Source organism: Falco peregrinus, chromosome 2 (assembly GCF_023634155.1).
Source record: "Falco peregrinus isolate bFalPer1 chromosome 2, bFalPer1.pri, whole genome shotgun sequence".
In the NCBI taxonomy this organism is placed as follows: Eukaryota; Metazoa; Chordata; class Aves; order Falconiformes; family Falconidae; genus Falco; species Falco peregrinus.
The window spans coordinates 118208650-118223967 of NC_073722.1; the positions used below are offsets into that span (position 1 = coordinate 118208650).

The 15318-nt window shown below is 49.6% G+C and overlaps 1 protein-coding gene across 3 annotated transcripts in view; it reads right to left on the reverse strand.

The window, feature by feature from the left end:
* Window positions 1-15318, reverse strand: part of MAP2K4 (mitogen-activated protein kinase kinase 4) — a 90188-nt gene that overhangs the window by 8673 nt on the left and 66197 nt on the right. For all 3 annotated transcript variants that reach the window (XM_055794926.1, XM_055794927.1, XM_013298206.2), the window contains 3 exons: window positions 9826-9945; window positions 8107-8158; window positions 7565-7692 (listed from right to left, as the gene is read on the reverse strand). In XM_055794926.1, coding sequence (XP_055650901.1) covers window positions 7565-7692; window positions 8107-8158; window positions 9826-9945 — 300 coding nt within the window. The remainder of the gene's footprint in view (window positions 1-7564; window positions 7693-8106; window positions 8159-9825; window positions 9946-15318) is intronic.

The following is a 15318-nucleotide window of genomic DNA, read 5'->3' on the forward strand; positions in this document are numbered from 1 at the left end:
ATCTTCAGGAGCATAACTAACTAGTTTGGGAAATTCTTCTGCTGTTCAGTAAAGGAAAATGTTGTCACTCACTTCTCACATTGCTGCATTTCTCAAGAATATTCCTACGGTGAAAAGCAAGTTGTTCTGCCTTCAGGGCTCTGCCCCGCACAGGTGTCTCGCACGCTCAGCTGGAGCACAGAGCGATGGACAGCGTGTCACATCCCAGCCCAGGCTGGGACACAAGCGATGGGCACAAAGCAGGACAGGCAAGGAGACACTGACTCACTGGGCTCTCAGACCTGCTTCTCCTCTCTCCTCCTCCTCCTCCAGAGTGCGAGGATACCGTGTGCTTGCTGAGACCTCCAAATGTTTATCCCTGTGAGCCCCTTCCCTATGTTCTCCACAGGGCTGGGCTGGCAGGTCAGGTCCTGTAAGGCTGAGGAGGAGCCTGACCACTAACCATTCCAGGAGATGTTCACTGCCAGCCCTGTGGACATGACCACCACCTCCCAGAAAAGAGGCAGGCCCGCTCCTGCGGTGACTGTCCTCGGGGGACGTGCCGTGCTGGTTCTCAAGCAGACCTTGGTGCCCAAGATGCAGCCCTGCAGCAGGTGATGGAGCTCCAGACAGATGGGACCTTCCATCCACTCCTGGCTGGTGTTCCTGCTCTGCTCTACAGAAAGTTTCCGAGGCTCTCCTTTAGGTGACACTGATCTCCCTTAGAGGACAGCGATCTCCCTTTGGTGACACCAAATTCTTCTACTGGCTGCTGAAGAGGTGAGGTGCCTAATTTCACATGGTTCTCGATTTTTATGTACAACAAAGCCTAATAAGCTTTCTAGATCTCCTCCTGGGCACGTAGGAGCTCACAGGTGACCTCAGTGCTGCAAAAGCCTCAGCCTAAGAGCACAGACATGAGTCATTCACATAAGCAAGTGAGGCATCACAGTCACACTGTGCTGGTGAAGTCTTTTCTAAGGTTATACCCCTCCTCTCCGGTACTGGGTAACTGATGAAAAACCTATTAACACTTTGTTTTCTCTGGGCCTGTATCACAGTGCCAATTGCTACAGAGGTCGTGCAGCATCCTATGCAGCAGCCTGCCCTGGTCGCAGGAGGAGACACGGCTCCCTGGCCAGGGTGCAGTGCAGCAGAGCAAAGGACACACAGCGTGATGGGTAGAAGAGATGACAAGGAAGTGGAGAACGTGAGTTCTTCCTTCTTTGCTGGCCAGGCAGACCTGCCGTTTCCCCCTGCTCCTCAGTCTACCACCCCTAGGACAGCTGCAGTAACACCGTCTCCATGTGTGCACCACTTACACACCTACGTAGGAAATAAGAGTAATATTGTCAAAAAATACCTCGGCCAAAACATTCATCCTTGCTTAGACTTACGAATTCAGACATTCCTTCCAAAATCCCCTCTGTTCTTTGATTTCCTGTCCCTCGCCCAGGTCAGCCAAGCAGCCCGCAGCTGCACAGAGATTATCAGCAGAGATCATGTTTCTACAGAATAGCCTTTCCTCCCCTCCTATTTCCTTTACATATTTACTCCGAAAGAATGATTCATTTAAAAACTTCTCCAGCAGCATTTTCCAGGTGGAGACGCTGACTTCCGTTCGTTCGCATGGGATTACCATCCCCTCCCAGCCAGCTTTCCTAACAGCAACTGAATTCCTTGATCTCCACAGCAGGGAGATTCACAGGAAAGCCATGGTCTGGTGGATGGGGGATACTTGCTAAGCACAGAAAGATTGGCAGGAACATTAATGAAGGCAACGAGGTCCTGTCGGGCTTGGCACAGCATGTTCTCAATGACCTTACTCCTCTTGTTAAAAAAGGTAAATGTGTGGCTGTAATAAACTTGAACTAGTACAGTGCATTGTCTAGACTGCAACTAAATGAAGCATCAATAATTTGCATTAGTAAATGGCTTCACTCATAGAGTTCAGAGTGTAACTGCTGTTAAAAGGACTCTATTGAGTGGAAAAGACAGGATTTGTAATGGGACCTCAAAGGTGACCTTCCACGGCCCACTGCTGATAATATCCAAGAAAATGTAAAATTAGTGGTGCTAAGTTCTGCATATTATAAAAATATATGTGATAAATAGGCTAGTGTGATAAATAAGGCTTCCTGAAGAACTAGAGTGATTTGACTGTTCGGTAAGCTGGGCTCTGGCTGGATGCTGACTCACTCAACCAGGCAGGAAAAGCAGCGCTCTGGGGTGAGAGACAGGCTCCTAGGAAAGGACAGGAGAGCGTGAAATCCCAGAGAAGCATCACGATTAAAGGTGTGTAGATGGAGTGATGTGCTAGGAACTGCTGCTCTTATTACATACTCCACAGGTGAGACAAACACTGGAAGTTTGCTCAATTTCAGGGTCTACATTTGTAAAAGGATGCTAAGAAATGGGGGGTTTATAGCACAGCCATAAAATACAATCCAATCTGCCTTAAGAACGTAAGCTGTTCAGTTCCTAATCTCCTCAAAGAAAAGCTTAGGAGATGACTGCATCAGAGTCAGAAAGCACCTACTGGGAAAAGAAGCTGTGGCAAGCAAAGGACTCCTTAATTCTGGAAAGAAAGTAGGAACAGAAGCTCACAGCCATTCATTAAAACAAGACTTACTCATATTAAAGAGAAAGTATTCACAGCAAAATTAATGAGGAGGACAACTTCACAGGCCCTACGGCAGATTCTCCAGCACCTGAAGAGGGATCGTTAATACAGCACTTTGGAGGTCTTCTCTGGTGTTGCTTTGGAAGGCCACCCTCCAGCACCCAGAGCTCAACGCATCCCCTCAGTGCCATCTCCACTGCTGCTTCCAGGAACTGAGTTAGACTAACAGAGCAAGCTCTGGAGATGCGGCGTCCTGCGGGGCTGTAAGGTATTGTTTCAGCCCCACTACGTAGCTCTGTCACAGAACCTTACACCAAGGGCCTGACCCCAACCCTTCCAGTATTATGGAAATATAGGAGCCTCTGCACTCCACGAATGCTGGAGTACCTGGTCCTGACCAAGGCGTCGTGCCCTGCTCCTGCCATGGCCCTGGCGCCCTGCCTGCTCCAGCGCGCAGGTCAGGCTGCACGCCAGGGAGGGGGTGGCAGGGTGGGGGGGGCAGTGGAGGTGGGGGCCGGTCTCGGCTGCACGCGGACAGCACTGGGTACCTGTCGGGGGGGACTGGGGGGCTGCCCAGCAGCTCCAGCAGCCCCCAGCCTGTGCGGAGTGTGCAGCAGGCAAGCCGGGCTCTCCCATGCTTGGTAGGAAAAGGCTCAGCACAGGGGTGGAGAATCCCCCTGCAGATCCCTGTGGGTCCTCCTGAAGAACCCCCCCCGCCTCACCTGCGAGAGCCAAACAGGCTCAGGGAGGGCTCATGCCCGCCCGCGATACTTCTGGACAAACAGTCTGCTCACACAGGCTGCTGCCCCGTGTTCCCAATTTTAGATAAACTGCCTGTGCAGACAGGTGGGGAGAAGAGCCGTCCTGCCGTGTCCCTGGCACGATGGGGATGGAAGCACGGAGGCAGGGACACGAGCTCCGCTCTGCAGCAGAGCTGCTCAGCGTGGGCTCTGTGCCACCTGGTGTTAAGGAGCCAAGTCTGGACAGGAGAAGTCCCACGGTGGGTGAACCTCACAGACTATTTTAGCCGGTGAATGAGTAAGCGGAGGTTATCATCTCAGACGAAACCCCTGAAGTCCGTGGGTGACAGCAGCAGCACGCGAGCAGGGAGGGCTGCACTCAGAGCTCAGGCATCTCCCCTGGCATTTACTACGCCGTGGGCGGCAGAGCCTGGATCCAGTCTGCACTGCTCGCAGGGGAATGGTGCCACACGTCTCCTTGTCTCCTCCCAAATTTGTTTTCTCAGTCATAAAAATTACGGCTGGGTGCCAAGTTTCAGAGGAAAAAAAGGAAAAAGAAAAAAGAAAAAAAAAAAAAAGTCTAAACACACAGCAATATTCAGGAGCATCCAAGATGATTTTAGCTGCATGAATTCGAACCAGCAGCCTGCCCGTTCAGATAAATGAATGACTGAGCCCAATGAAAACCTGTGCATTGGGTCAGGAAAGCGAAGCTGAAACAGAGGCTCTTGCTGTGTCTCTGCTTGGGTAAAGGATGCAGAGAGCTCCTGCATCCCTGCAGCCTCTCCCTCCACGTGCGCAGGGAGGCCAGGAGAGCAGGGCTCAGAGCCATCCCTGTCACCTGCCTGGGGAATTTCTCCTTTTTCCATTCATGGCCTGAATCCTGCATGAGCCACCTGAGTGCAGGGACGGAGCCCCCACCCGGCCCTGAGTACCGATGGCAGCAGCAACTGCCCATATTCCCCAGGGAGAAATGACGAGCTGGAAACACACCCCGAGTGCCAGCCAGCAGCGGCACGGCTCTGGCGCTGCCCCTCATGCACACACAGGGACAAGCACAAGTGTGTCTGCTGGGACACGGGTCATGCATTAGCACCAAGGTGGCTCTGCACCCCCCAGCACCATGCACCCCCTCATCTCAACAAGGCTCCAGGCAGACCCCAGCAGGCAGCCCAGGGGACAGTGGGCGACGCGGCGCAGGGCACAGGCACAGCTTGCAGCAGGCAGCTCCCAGGCGACCTGGGAAAAGGACCTGAGGGACCAAGGATGCGTGTGACACCATCAGACTCTGCCCCTGGAGAAGTCCCAAAGGAGGAGGGCAGGACAGGACATCCATTCTCATGCTGGCTAGGTCCTCCCCGCCTAAGCCAGGCGAGCAGCCTCATCCCTCCTCTCTGACACAGAAACTGGGTTCACTTGAGCATGAAGAAGGCAAAAAGCAGTAATGCCACAAAGATCACCAGCTTCAGAGTGGCACAGAGCCTCCCCCCTTGCCCAAATCCGCAGCACCTGCTGCAGCAAGAGGCAATGCAGGGATCACCAGGGAGCAGCAGCCAGGGAGGATGAGGTGTTGGCCAGGAGCAAGCTCACCCCCACTGCTGGCTGCAGGCTGCTAAACCCGCCTAGAGCAGACCCACAATGCTGGCGCTGGCACAGGGCACAGGTCTCCGGAGGGCTCAGCAAACGAACCCAGCTGCCCTCGGGGAGCCTGCAGCAGCGCGGGGGCTCAGTCCTTCCTCTCTTTCTTTCAGAGAACTCAAGGCACCAACATGTACGCCTTTACTTCAATATAACAATCACAGGGGAATTCAAAGCCAAAAGCAAAACAACTTCTCCAGCACTGGCAGCTCCAAGGCCGATACGCTGCTTTCTGTGACAGCTCTAACAATTTTGGTTAAACCACACAGCATTTGCTTAGCAGCTGGACACGGCTCCTGCTGCCTAATCGTATTGCTCCCAGTCAAACTGGCCACCATCCAATGTTATTGTTATCAACAGCTATTTAGGGACCCAGCTCCAGTGAACTCGGTGTTATCAGGTTCCTTCAGCGGGCAAGTGCTCATGCTACAAGAATTACTGCAAGTGCCACAGGCCATGTGGGTCTCACAGAGCAACACGCTCTCATCGTCAGGGAGCATCACCAAACAGCCCTTATCAGAAACTCCCTGATTGAACACAGCTGATGTCCTTTGCCTATTTTACACTTAAAAAAAATAAATATTATTTTCCTTCTGAAAGGAGTGTGACTGGCCTGACTCCTTCCCAGGTATATTTAGGTTTGATCACAGCATCACTACAGCCATCAGCCTCTGCTGGCTTGGAGAAAGAGCTGGCAGATGTGCCTGCATGCTGGGGACATCTCCCCATTTCCCAGGCTTCCCAGAACGTGGAAATGCCCATGTATTTGGAGAGGAGACGCTGAGTCCGAAGAGCAGAAAGGAAGAGGCCAGCCGTCTCCCACACTGCTTGCCAGCTGCTGGCTTGTCCCACAAACTGCGTACCATGCCAAGGCTTTTAAAAACACAAACCAAACTGAAACACTTTCACTCACTTAAAAATCCAACAGAGTGGAGCTGGTGATGGAGATGCAAAGAGAGCAGAGTGCATATGCACAGACAGGGAAGAAAACCAAGGGGCTATCAGAAGCACTTACCCACCCAAGTCCCAGGGGAAATGAAGCAGTCCGACTGTTTACTGACATACCAGTAACTGTCACATCATAACTAAACCAAACAGCCTGAGTAAAGCTAACCATCTACCCACGGTTCTCAGAAAAAGCAGTTTTCCTGTATAATATTCCTGTAATTATAGCCCACTGAACTTGGGAGGGGGAAAGGAGAGAGCAATTTTTCAAGAGCCCTATTTACAGCCCTGATACACACCTAAGAGGACAGGGAAGAGTCAGCAACACTCCTATCCCCACTGAGCGATGCTATCAGAAGTGCCTGGAGGCCGAGATGCAAATACCCAGCCTCACATCACTCTAGCTCAGACTGAACTGGCTCCTGTCCCCTCCTGGGGCACCTGTGCTGCTGCCCTCAGCATCCTGTGCCCCACCAACACAACAAACTGGGCAGCTCTGGCCGATCCTCCTCCCTGCAGGGAGCTCCATGTGCTTGCCAAAAGTGCTCAGAGCAGAGATGCCTCTGCCCTCTCTGCAGCCTCACAAAGTCTTTATTTAAACAAACTGCTCTGCTTCACCTTCTTACATAGGTCAGGAGCTTGCACACATTTCGCTGTACCAGAGCACTGGTCTCCAGTAACGGATCTCATCTGTACTATTCTGTCCAGCTTACTGAGTAACGAGCTCTGCTATGAGGACAGTGAAAAGCAAAGGTCCAGTGCCCCAAGATTCAGACTCTGTGCTGGCACAGAGCAGCATCGGGGTAGACAGGTTGTGCCGCCTGTCGGATAAAAGCCATTTGAGAGCCGTTACCTAGACGAGACGGGCTCTGTACCTTAAAAGCGAAAGATTTTCTTTTTTGAATTCCTATGCGGTAGATAAGAGTTCAGAAAACTGTATTTTCCAGCATACAGAGCCATAAGATAAGAAATGACAGTTAAATACAGCCACTGAAGTTAAAGTTACATTGACAGCAGCAGACACACAGCTCCCTGCACAAAGTACCATCGGCTCATGTGAAACCAAGAGATGCATTTTCAAAGCAACCTGCTGCACAGAAGTGTTTAAAACCCTCAGACAGCTTCAAAAGATCACCAGCACAGATTTTTTCCCTGGGAGGGGGAGGGTAGCACACAAGCAGGACAGACTCCCAGGAGCCACGGCTCAGTGTGTGCGATTTCCACGCAGCTGCTCTGCCACTGCCGCTCTCCAGAACCACATTCTCCTGGAGTTAAGTTATTGTACACTTTGGAATTAAAGTGGTTTGCAAAAATCACTGTAATTCTGCTCTGCGCTAACTCCTGCGACATAATCTTACTGTAGCAAATGGATTTCTTGCAGACCAAGAAAACCCCGCAGCCAGGCAGTGCTGCCTGCCCCCGTGTGCTGTTTGGTTTGGAGTGTGAGCGGGCGCCGCTGGAAGGCACAGCGAAGCTCCCCGCTCTGGTGCTGCAGCACTGGCGGCAGCAGAGGAACCCAGCTAAAAAAAACAGGGAATTTGGTCACTTTGCCACAGCCTGGGTATCTTTGCTGACGCTGGCAGCGGTAGCGCTCAACCCAGAGCTCGGTTTCATCCTCACACCAGCTCATCCTACTCACCGCCATGTATGGCCGGCACCCTGCATCCCGCGTTTTGGCAATGGAGTCCACAAGCTGTCCGCTAATGCCAAAGTCACAGAGTTTAATATTTCCATTTCTGTCCAGAAGAATATTGGAAGGTTTGATGTCTGCAAGGGAAAGAAATTTAAACCAGTAAGTCACGGCTAGAGGTTTCAATTTCAAGAACAGCAGCTGCAGAGAATCGACACCGGCAGCGTCGCACAATTGCCATTGCCCTGCAGCATGGGGGGCACTCCGCGCTCACCGCCCCTGAGGATCCTGACCAGGAGCAAGAGGAGATGGAGCCAGCCCCAAAGATGCCACGGGCCCAGAGGAAGACACACGATGAGCCTGAAATCATGCTTTTATGGAAAAGCACGGACGGAAGGGGATAACAAAACAGCCACGGGAGACACACTTGTGCAAAACCTGTACTCACACTCGCGGTAGTAGGCATGCTAATTACAGTTCAACTTGAAGCAAAGGACGCTTAAAATTCTTGCAATTATTTTTGTAGGCAAGAAGAAAAGACGCGAACTCACCTCTGTGAATGATTTTCAAGTTTTCTTTTAAGTGGTTTAGTGCTTTCACAGTCTAGGAAATAAAAACAGATTAAAAATAAGCAAATGTCACAAGATTCCTGTGATTATTAAACTTCTGGAGCTCCAAGAATGGGGGGAGGGGTTGGAATTTAATATGTTGAGGTATCAGTGCTGTAATATGCCATGCAATACAAGCATTTTTCTCCCCATCTTTCCTGCAAACAGGTGATACAAGAGAGGCCACATGCTTAAGTAAACACAAACCACTTGTTGTAACCTGGAAAGGTCACACTCTGGGAGAGAGGAGCCAAGGCATGAAGTCAAGAGATTTCTGATGTTAATTATCTTGAGTATAAACTTATTTCAAGCCCTATGCTGTACTTTTTCAGTAGGTAAAAACTGTTCCCGTTCCACTGGCTGAGAGGCAACAGCGTGGGGAGCAGCAGAGGCTGCTCTGACTTAACTGTTCACCACCAAATGGAAGAAACACTTAGGAAGCCCGATTTCACAGGACGATTTAAAAAAAAACAAACTGAAAGTTCACCATTTTAATTCATTTTGCTTCTGCTGAAAAGATCATCAAAACCTATGTCCAAAAGCCTGCCTGGAAGAAGATGGCAAGAGAGGGATGGTGTTGTGCTACCAGGCTCTCTGAAGCCGTGCTGCTCTAAGGATGAGGTCTAGCACTGAGGAGCAGCTCCCAGAGACTGGTCCCTCCTGCCAGCCCAACGCCACGTTCAGGTGTTCAGGCAATTAAAAGCTCTGGCAGGCTCTGGGGCAGCTGGAGTGCTGCCTCCTCGCTGCCCACCTGGCTCCTCCCATGCAGGTTTCTGCTCTGGCAGCAGAAGCTACCACGGTGGAATGAGACTGGATGGCCTCCTTGGACCTAAGCTTCAGCCAGAGAAACCCCGCTGGGCTTAGTCACTGAACGTTGGATTAAATCCCAGCTGGCCCTGCCAGAAGCTTCTGTACCCACCCTCAGGCAGGTGAAGCAGAAGCTCACAGCTCAAGTCGGGGTAAAAGAGCTCTGATGTGAAAGGAAGGGTGGCTGGCGGAGCACACTGAGCTGTGAGCTGCAGCACGTACCCCCCTGCACATGATGGGGCTTCCAGGGCAGTGCACAGGTAGACCTTCTGGACCTAGATGCCCTCAAGGTCTAAGATACTCAGGGCCAGTACTCTCATAGTAGAGTTATTAAATGCCATTTTCATTTGTTTTCTAGAAAAAGATAGACAGAAATGAACCCCAGACCACAGACACCAGACCCTTACTCTCAAACAGTTTGGTGGGGTTCACGTGTCCTGGCTGTAAATGCCCAATCCTTTGGTTCCTATACAAAGAGAAGAAAGGGAGACAGCTCCTCTATTTTAGGCACCTTCTTTGGGATGAGATGACCGGTGCCCAGCTGCCACTGATGCCACCAGCAGTGCACATGAAGCCATCCCTGCGGAGGGGGCCAGTGCCTACAGACAGAGCAGGAAGATGGTCCTGGGGTCTCTAATGAACTGATTACAGACACAAGGACCTTCTCTTCCATCACGCAATGCGCTGTGGAAAAGTCAGAGTACGCTCACGGATCATTAAAAGTGCGGTGCAATACAAGAGCGGCAGTTCTGCTGCACACATACCAACCAGTTTTCTCACACCTGAGTGAAAGAGATCTGAATTTTTCACATTAGCTTCAAAAACACACACAAAAAGGTTTAACAAAATACTCACAGCTAAAGTGATTTTGCCTAGAATTTCTTCTGGAATAACATCATCTAATACACTATATACATATTTGTAAAACTTATCAAACGAGGTAGACATGAGCTCCATACAGATCCAACAGTCACCCTGGAAAGAGAAGAATCTGTGTTAATGTCAAGATAAAAATGAGAAACAAAAATCCAGAGAGCATAAAGAGATCCCTTGAATACAATACAATACATTAACAGCAACAGGCATTTGAAAGGAAGGATAAACTTCATCTTGATTAATTTTAGCAATGGAAGACTCTCCCCTACAGACACCTCTCCCCTACTCCATTCACCAGCAGAGGATCTTGCTGACCGGCCTGGACCTGTATTACATTTATACACATTAACCTGTATGAATCAAAGTCCCAACAACTGTCTGGCTCTCCAGAAGGCTGCAGGCAGAATGAAACACCAGCATGCACAGGCTAAAAAAAATTCCATCAGTTTATGACTACCCTGCAGAGGACAGAAGGCATTTCACACAACATTTGGGGACATAATCTAAGCCAGAGAAAATGAAAATAAGCCCATGTATGTGGGGAGTTTCGTTGACTTGCATCATTTAAATAACACAAAAAACTGTAAAACATACCAGTATCTCTGTTAAACCAAGCTAAGCTTAATTTCCATAGGAGAATAGCGTGTCTTTTTATCAAACTCTCTCCTGAGTTCTGTCAATCAACTCCCTCACAACGGATTCACTGGGGATGAGAAATGGAACCCCACAATATAGAAGGACATCATCTTTTGCTTTAGCATGTATCTACCGTATGGGGATGGACAGCTTAGCCATGGATTGATCTTGGTTATTTCAACCTTTCTGAACATTTTAGCTCCAGTTGAGGATGACAGAAGGCTTTGTGTGAGCCATTTCTGTAGACTCTCATGCACTTCAGGCAACTCTTAATTGCTACAAATATTAACACACTAGAACTAGACCTGTCCTCACCAGAAAGGATATGCTCATACCTGTCTTCTATAGGCTCTATCACAGTGAGTGTTAAAACCACTTCAGCTGTCCAAAGCTACGTGCAGAATGGAGCTATTAGTCTGGTGGTCCCATCCTGGCTAAACACCACCTAAAACACCCGTGTGAGGAGCAGCAGCTCATGCAGGTTGTGCTGCCCTGGGCTGGCTGGCTGGTTATGACTTAGCTGCATGCTCCTGTGATGTAAGGAGCAACAGAGGAGAAACTTCAAGTAATCATCCTACAGAAGGTAGATTTTTCCCAACAAGATAAAACACAAAGCGACCAAACTCTATGTTAATAACACGGAAATAGAATTAGGAAAAAACACCTAGGGTACGGACATGCTGGAGGCATGGCAAAGCCCCGTGCTCCCATCCTGCACAGCCAAGTCACTTCTGTTTGAAGCAGCCTCCCAGTACTCATGAGGGTCAGGAGCAATTCTCAAGTTATATTTAGCTGATGGAAAAGCTTGCAGAGCCACAGGCTTTAAGGCCAAAAAGGGCTTTCCTGCCACTCGGAACGACCTCCTGTGAAACGCGAGCCAAGGAACTGCACCCCAACATGCTTCCAGTCCAATCGCTTGGTTTAGCAGGAACAGAAGTGCCCAGCAAAGGTGTTGTCAAACATGCTGGTATCAGCAGAGGCTGCGGTACCACCCAGCTTGCTCTTGGGCTGCTCACACACATGCAAGGCTGCTTTCGGCAGTACAGACAGCAAACTGCCAGAAGCATCCCACATGCCACCAGTGAGTGATACAGGTACTGCTGCTGCTGCTGCAGGGACAGCGCATCCATCACTGCCTCCTGCTAAAGGAGGGATGCTGCCTCCACGAGGAGAGCCTCTTCCTTCTGACAGGAGGGGATCTGCTTTCCCAGGAAGAGCTGAGCCACTGGTGGGCTGGCTGGGGAAGAACACCGTGGTCTCAGTGCCACAAGCAGCCCCATTTCACACTGCTCGTTTAGCACCAAGCTTTTTACATCAGCACAAGGCAGAGCAGGAGCTCATGTCATCCACCCACGGGAAATGGCTGCTACAAGCCTAAGCCCAGAAAACACACATTTCACCCAAAATAAAGCAGAAAGGACTGATTGAAAAGGTGCTGTGCCAGACACAGAAGCAGAGACACCACAGTGAAAGAGGCAAGTGCAGCACAGGGGGAGAAGAGCACGACTGGCATTTCGGAAGACATGGAGAAAGGTGAGCTTAGACTGCTGAAGAACAAAAGATTGGCTATGGATGAATTTGGCAGAAGACCTGTTCAGATTTAAAGTGCAGAAATGAAACTGGGCAACGCAAGCAGAAAGTTCCCCTTTTCAGCACTGGCAACAAATGCAAAGTGCAGCTGAGGCACTTCCACATTATCGAGAGTGTCTTAGAGAAGGCAATGTGGATCCAGTGCTAATGACGTGCAATCAAGTGAAACTGAAACCATACCAGACCCTTACAAGCAATCCATAGTCAAAACAAACATGGACTTGTTCTACTGGCTGCAGGATCATTCAAAACATTGCTTCTGTTTTGACCAGCTTTATAGAAAAGATTGGTACTGCGCTATATTCCCATGTTACTGTCCTTAGACTGCAGGGGACTGGATTTGTTCAAGAATGCGAGAATATTAGTGACCACCCGCAGCCTTGTATTTATGTCCATTTGCAGCAATACCATGTCTTCAGTCACCCAGGTTACAATGCTGGTATTTGTAGAGCAAAAGCAAACTGAAGGGAAACAACAGGCAACCTTATTAGAGCCATTATCATAACAAAACCATCACAATATGCAGTGTGCATCTGCGGAGCAGGGATGTGTGTTACCAAAAACTCAAACAAGTAGAATAAATTTTTATCCAATGTTAATTTAAGCATAAAAAACCTGTAAATGATCAAAAACACCAAAGGAAAGACTTTGTTTACTTGGTTTCTTGAAGTATACCCCATATAAAAATCCTGGATGTGGGTATTTATTGATCTGGTAACATAAAATCTACCTGATCAACATGAATTCATGTCAGCAAGATCAATGAAAAAAGCTGACAGACCTTTTCAGTTATGCAGCTTTATTAAGGCTGGTGGAAAGACCCAAAACTACAGGTTTTTAAATCTTTCTGGGACTTGAAAGGGCTCATCTATTAGCAAAGCTGATAAATTTTACTGAGAACCAAAAGGAAGACTAGCAGGGATGACTGGGCACCAGTCACCCATGCCCTTTTCTGATCAAATACAAAAAACTGCTGATGTGCATGGCAAACTGAATTGGGAGGACAAAACTGTCTTAAAGTTGCTCTTCAATTTATGCTCTTAGGTTGATTTCTGATCATAAAATGACAAAAAAAGCATTTTCATTTTCTCTTCCTGTTAGAGCCATTCTCCCAAAGAATGTGTTTTAGTCCTTATTGGGTATTGAATTATCAGATGCTCGTGCACACCTTGTAGGCATTCCAAAAAATGTCCAGGAATACCCTGCGCATTTAACTCAAAATATCGCTGTCCATCTCCAGGACATACACAGAAACAGCTGAAGCAGCAACTGGGATGCCTCCACTGCTCTGTGCCGAGTCCCAAGTTCCCGGTAAACAACCGAGCATGTCACGAAGATGCCACCCAGCTGGGGCCACCGAGTTGAACATGAGCCAGCAACATGCCCTTGCTGCAAAGACGGCTACCAGCACCCTGGGCTGCATCAGGCAAAGCACTGCCAGCAGGGCAAGGAGGAGATCCTTCCTGGTGAGCCCACACCTGGAATGCTGGGTCCAGTTCTGGGCTCCCCAGTACAAGAGAGGCATCATACTGGAGAGACTCTACTAAAGGGCCACTAAGATGACTGAGGGACTGGAGGAAAGGCTGAGTGAGCTGGGACTGTCGAGGCTGGAGAAGAGCAGGCTCAGGGGGATCCCAGCAATGTATATAAATACCTGATGGGAGGGCACATAGAGGACAACGCCAGGCTCTTGTCAGTGGTGCCCAGTGACAGGACCACAGGCAATGGGCACAAACTGACACACAGGACGTTCCCTCTGAATGTCGGGGCACTGGCACAGATTGCCCAGGGAGGCTGTGGGGTCTGCACACCCAAATGTTCAAAAGCTACTTGGATATGGTCCTGGGCAAGTGGCCTCAGCTGGCCCTGCTTGAGCATGGGAGTTGGAGAAGGTGACTTCCAGAGGTCCCTTCCAACATCCACCATTTCGTGTCTCTCTGGAATCTAGTACTTCTAACACTGAAGGCTTACTACACGAGTGCACTGCAGGGAGCGGCCAACTTTTTGTGCAAGCTGCAGCTGCGCTAGTGAGAGAGAACGAAGAATGTCATCACCCTCACATACCCTTGTGTGGCGCAAGATACTTGTCCTATGGACTGGGGACTGATCGTGGGGACAGATGCCTTAAGTAATGCCAGCACAGCCAAGGAGTTCCACAGGAACAGGGTGCTGTGCGTTAACAGCAAAGACAGCAAACACCTTGTGTCAACTGACCAAGGATACAGCCACAATCCACACCACCAGCAGCTCCGTGCTGCTGACACATCCGTACTAGCTCTTCTCTCCTACAAGCAGAAGCTCCCCACGGGCTAATTTATCTGGCTTCCCGGGCATGTTTTGCAACCGGCAATGAATTTTTCATTGAATAAACTTTATCAACTATTGAGCTTCTTGTTTTAAACTTGGCTTGGCTACACTCGCACTGTGTAGGAGTCACTGCTGAGATCCCAAGTCAGACAAGGCTTTTTTCCTCTCTCCCTCTGGAGAAGAACAGGAACAGGAACAGTTGCTTTGAAAGAGCAATTAGTGTGGTCACAATAACAAATGAAACATTCCCAGCCTTACAGGTACTGTCTCAAACTAGATTAGCTGTAAAGCTTCCAGCAGACATGCAAGAATAGAAGCTTATTTTTTTTCTCAGACCTAAAAACCTTCTGAACAGCAACACTCGGGGTAAAAGTCTCAGGGCTGCCCAGCGCCATCCCATGGCTCAGCCAACACTCCTCTCGCTAGAAGAAAGGGACTCAAGTGAAATCTTTGCAGAACCCCTAGCAAGCATCTTTTTTACCTCCCCCACCTAGCACGTACTGCTTTGAGAGGAAACCAACAGACACAAGTGACCGGCTCCTCTTCAGTACAGCATCTCTGACTGATGGGGGAAGCTGTGTACACCTGCAGCAGCCGGGCCCTCACTGGTGCAGCATGGAGAAACCAGTTCGCCTCGTGGGGCCAGTGTGAACCTCATGAAGTTCAACAAGGCCAAGTGAAAGATCCTGCACCTGGATCAAGGCACTCATCAGTATAAATAAGGACTGGGGGATGAAGGGATTAAAAGCAGCCCTGAGGAGAAGGACATTGGGATATTGGTGGATGAAGAACTGGACATGAGCTGGTAACGTGCGCTTGCAGGCCAGGCAGCCAACCCCATCTGGGGCTGCATGAAAGAAAAAGCGTGGCCAGCAGGTCAAGGGAGGTAAATCTCCCCCTCTGCTCTGCTCTGGTGAGACCCCACCTGGAGCCCTGCAT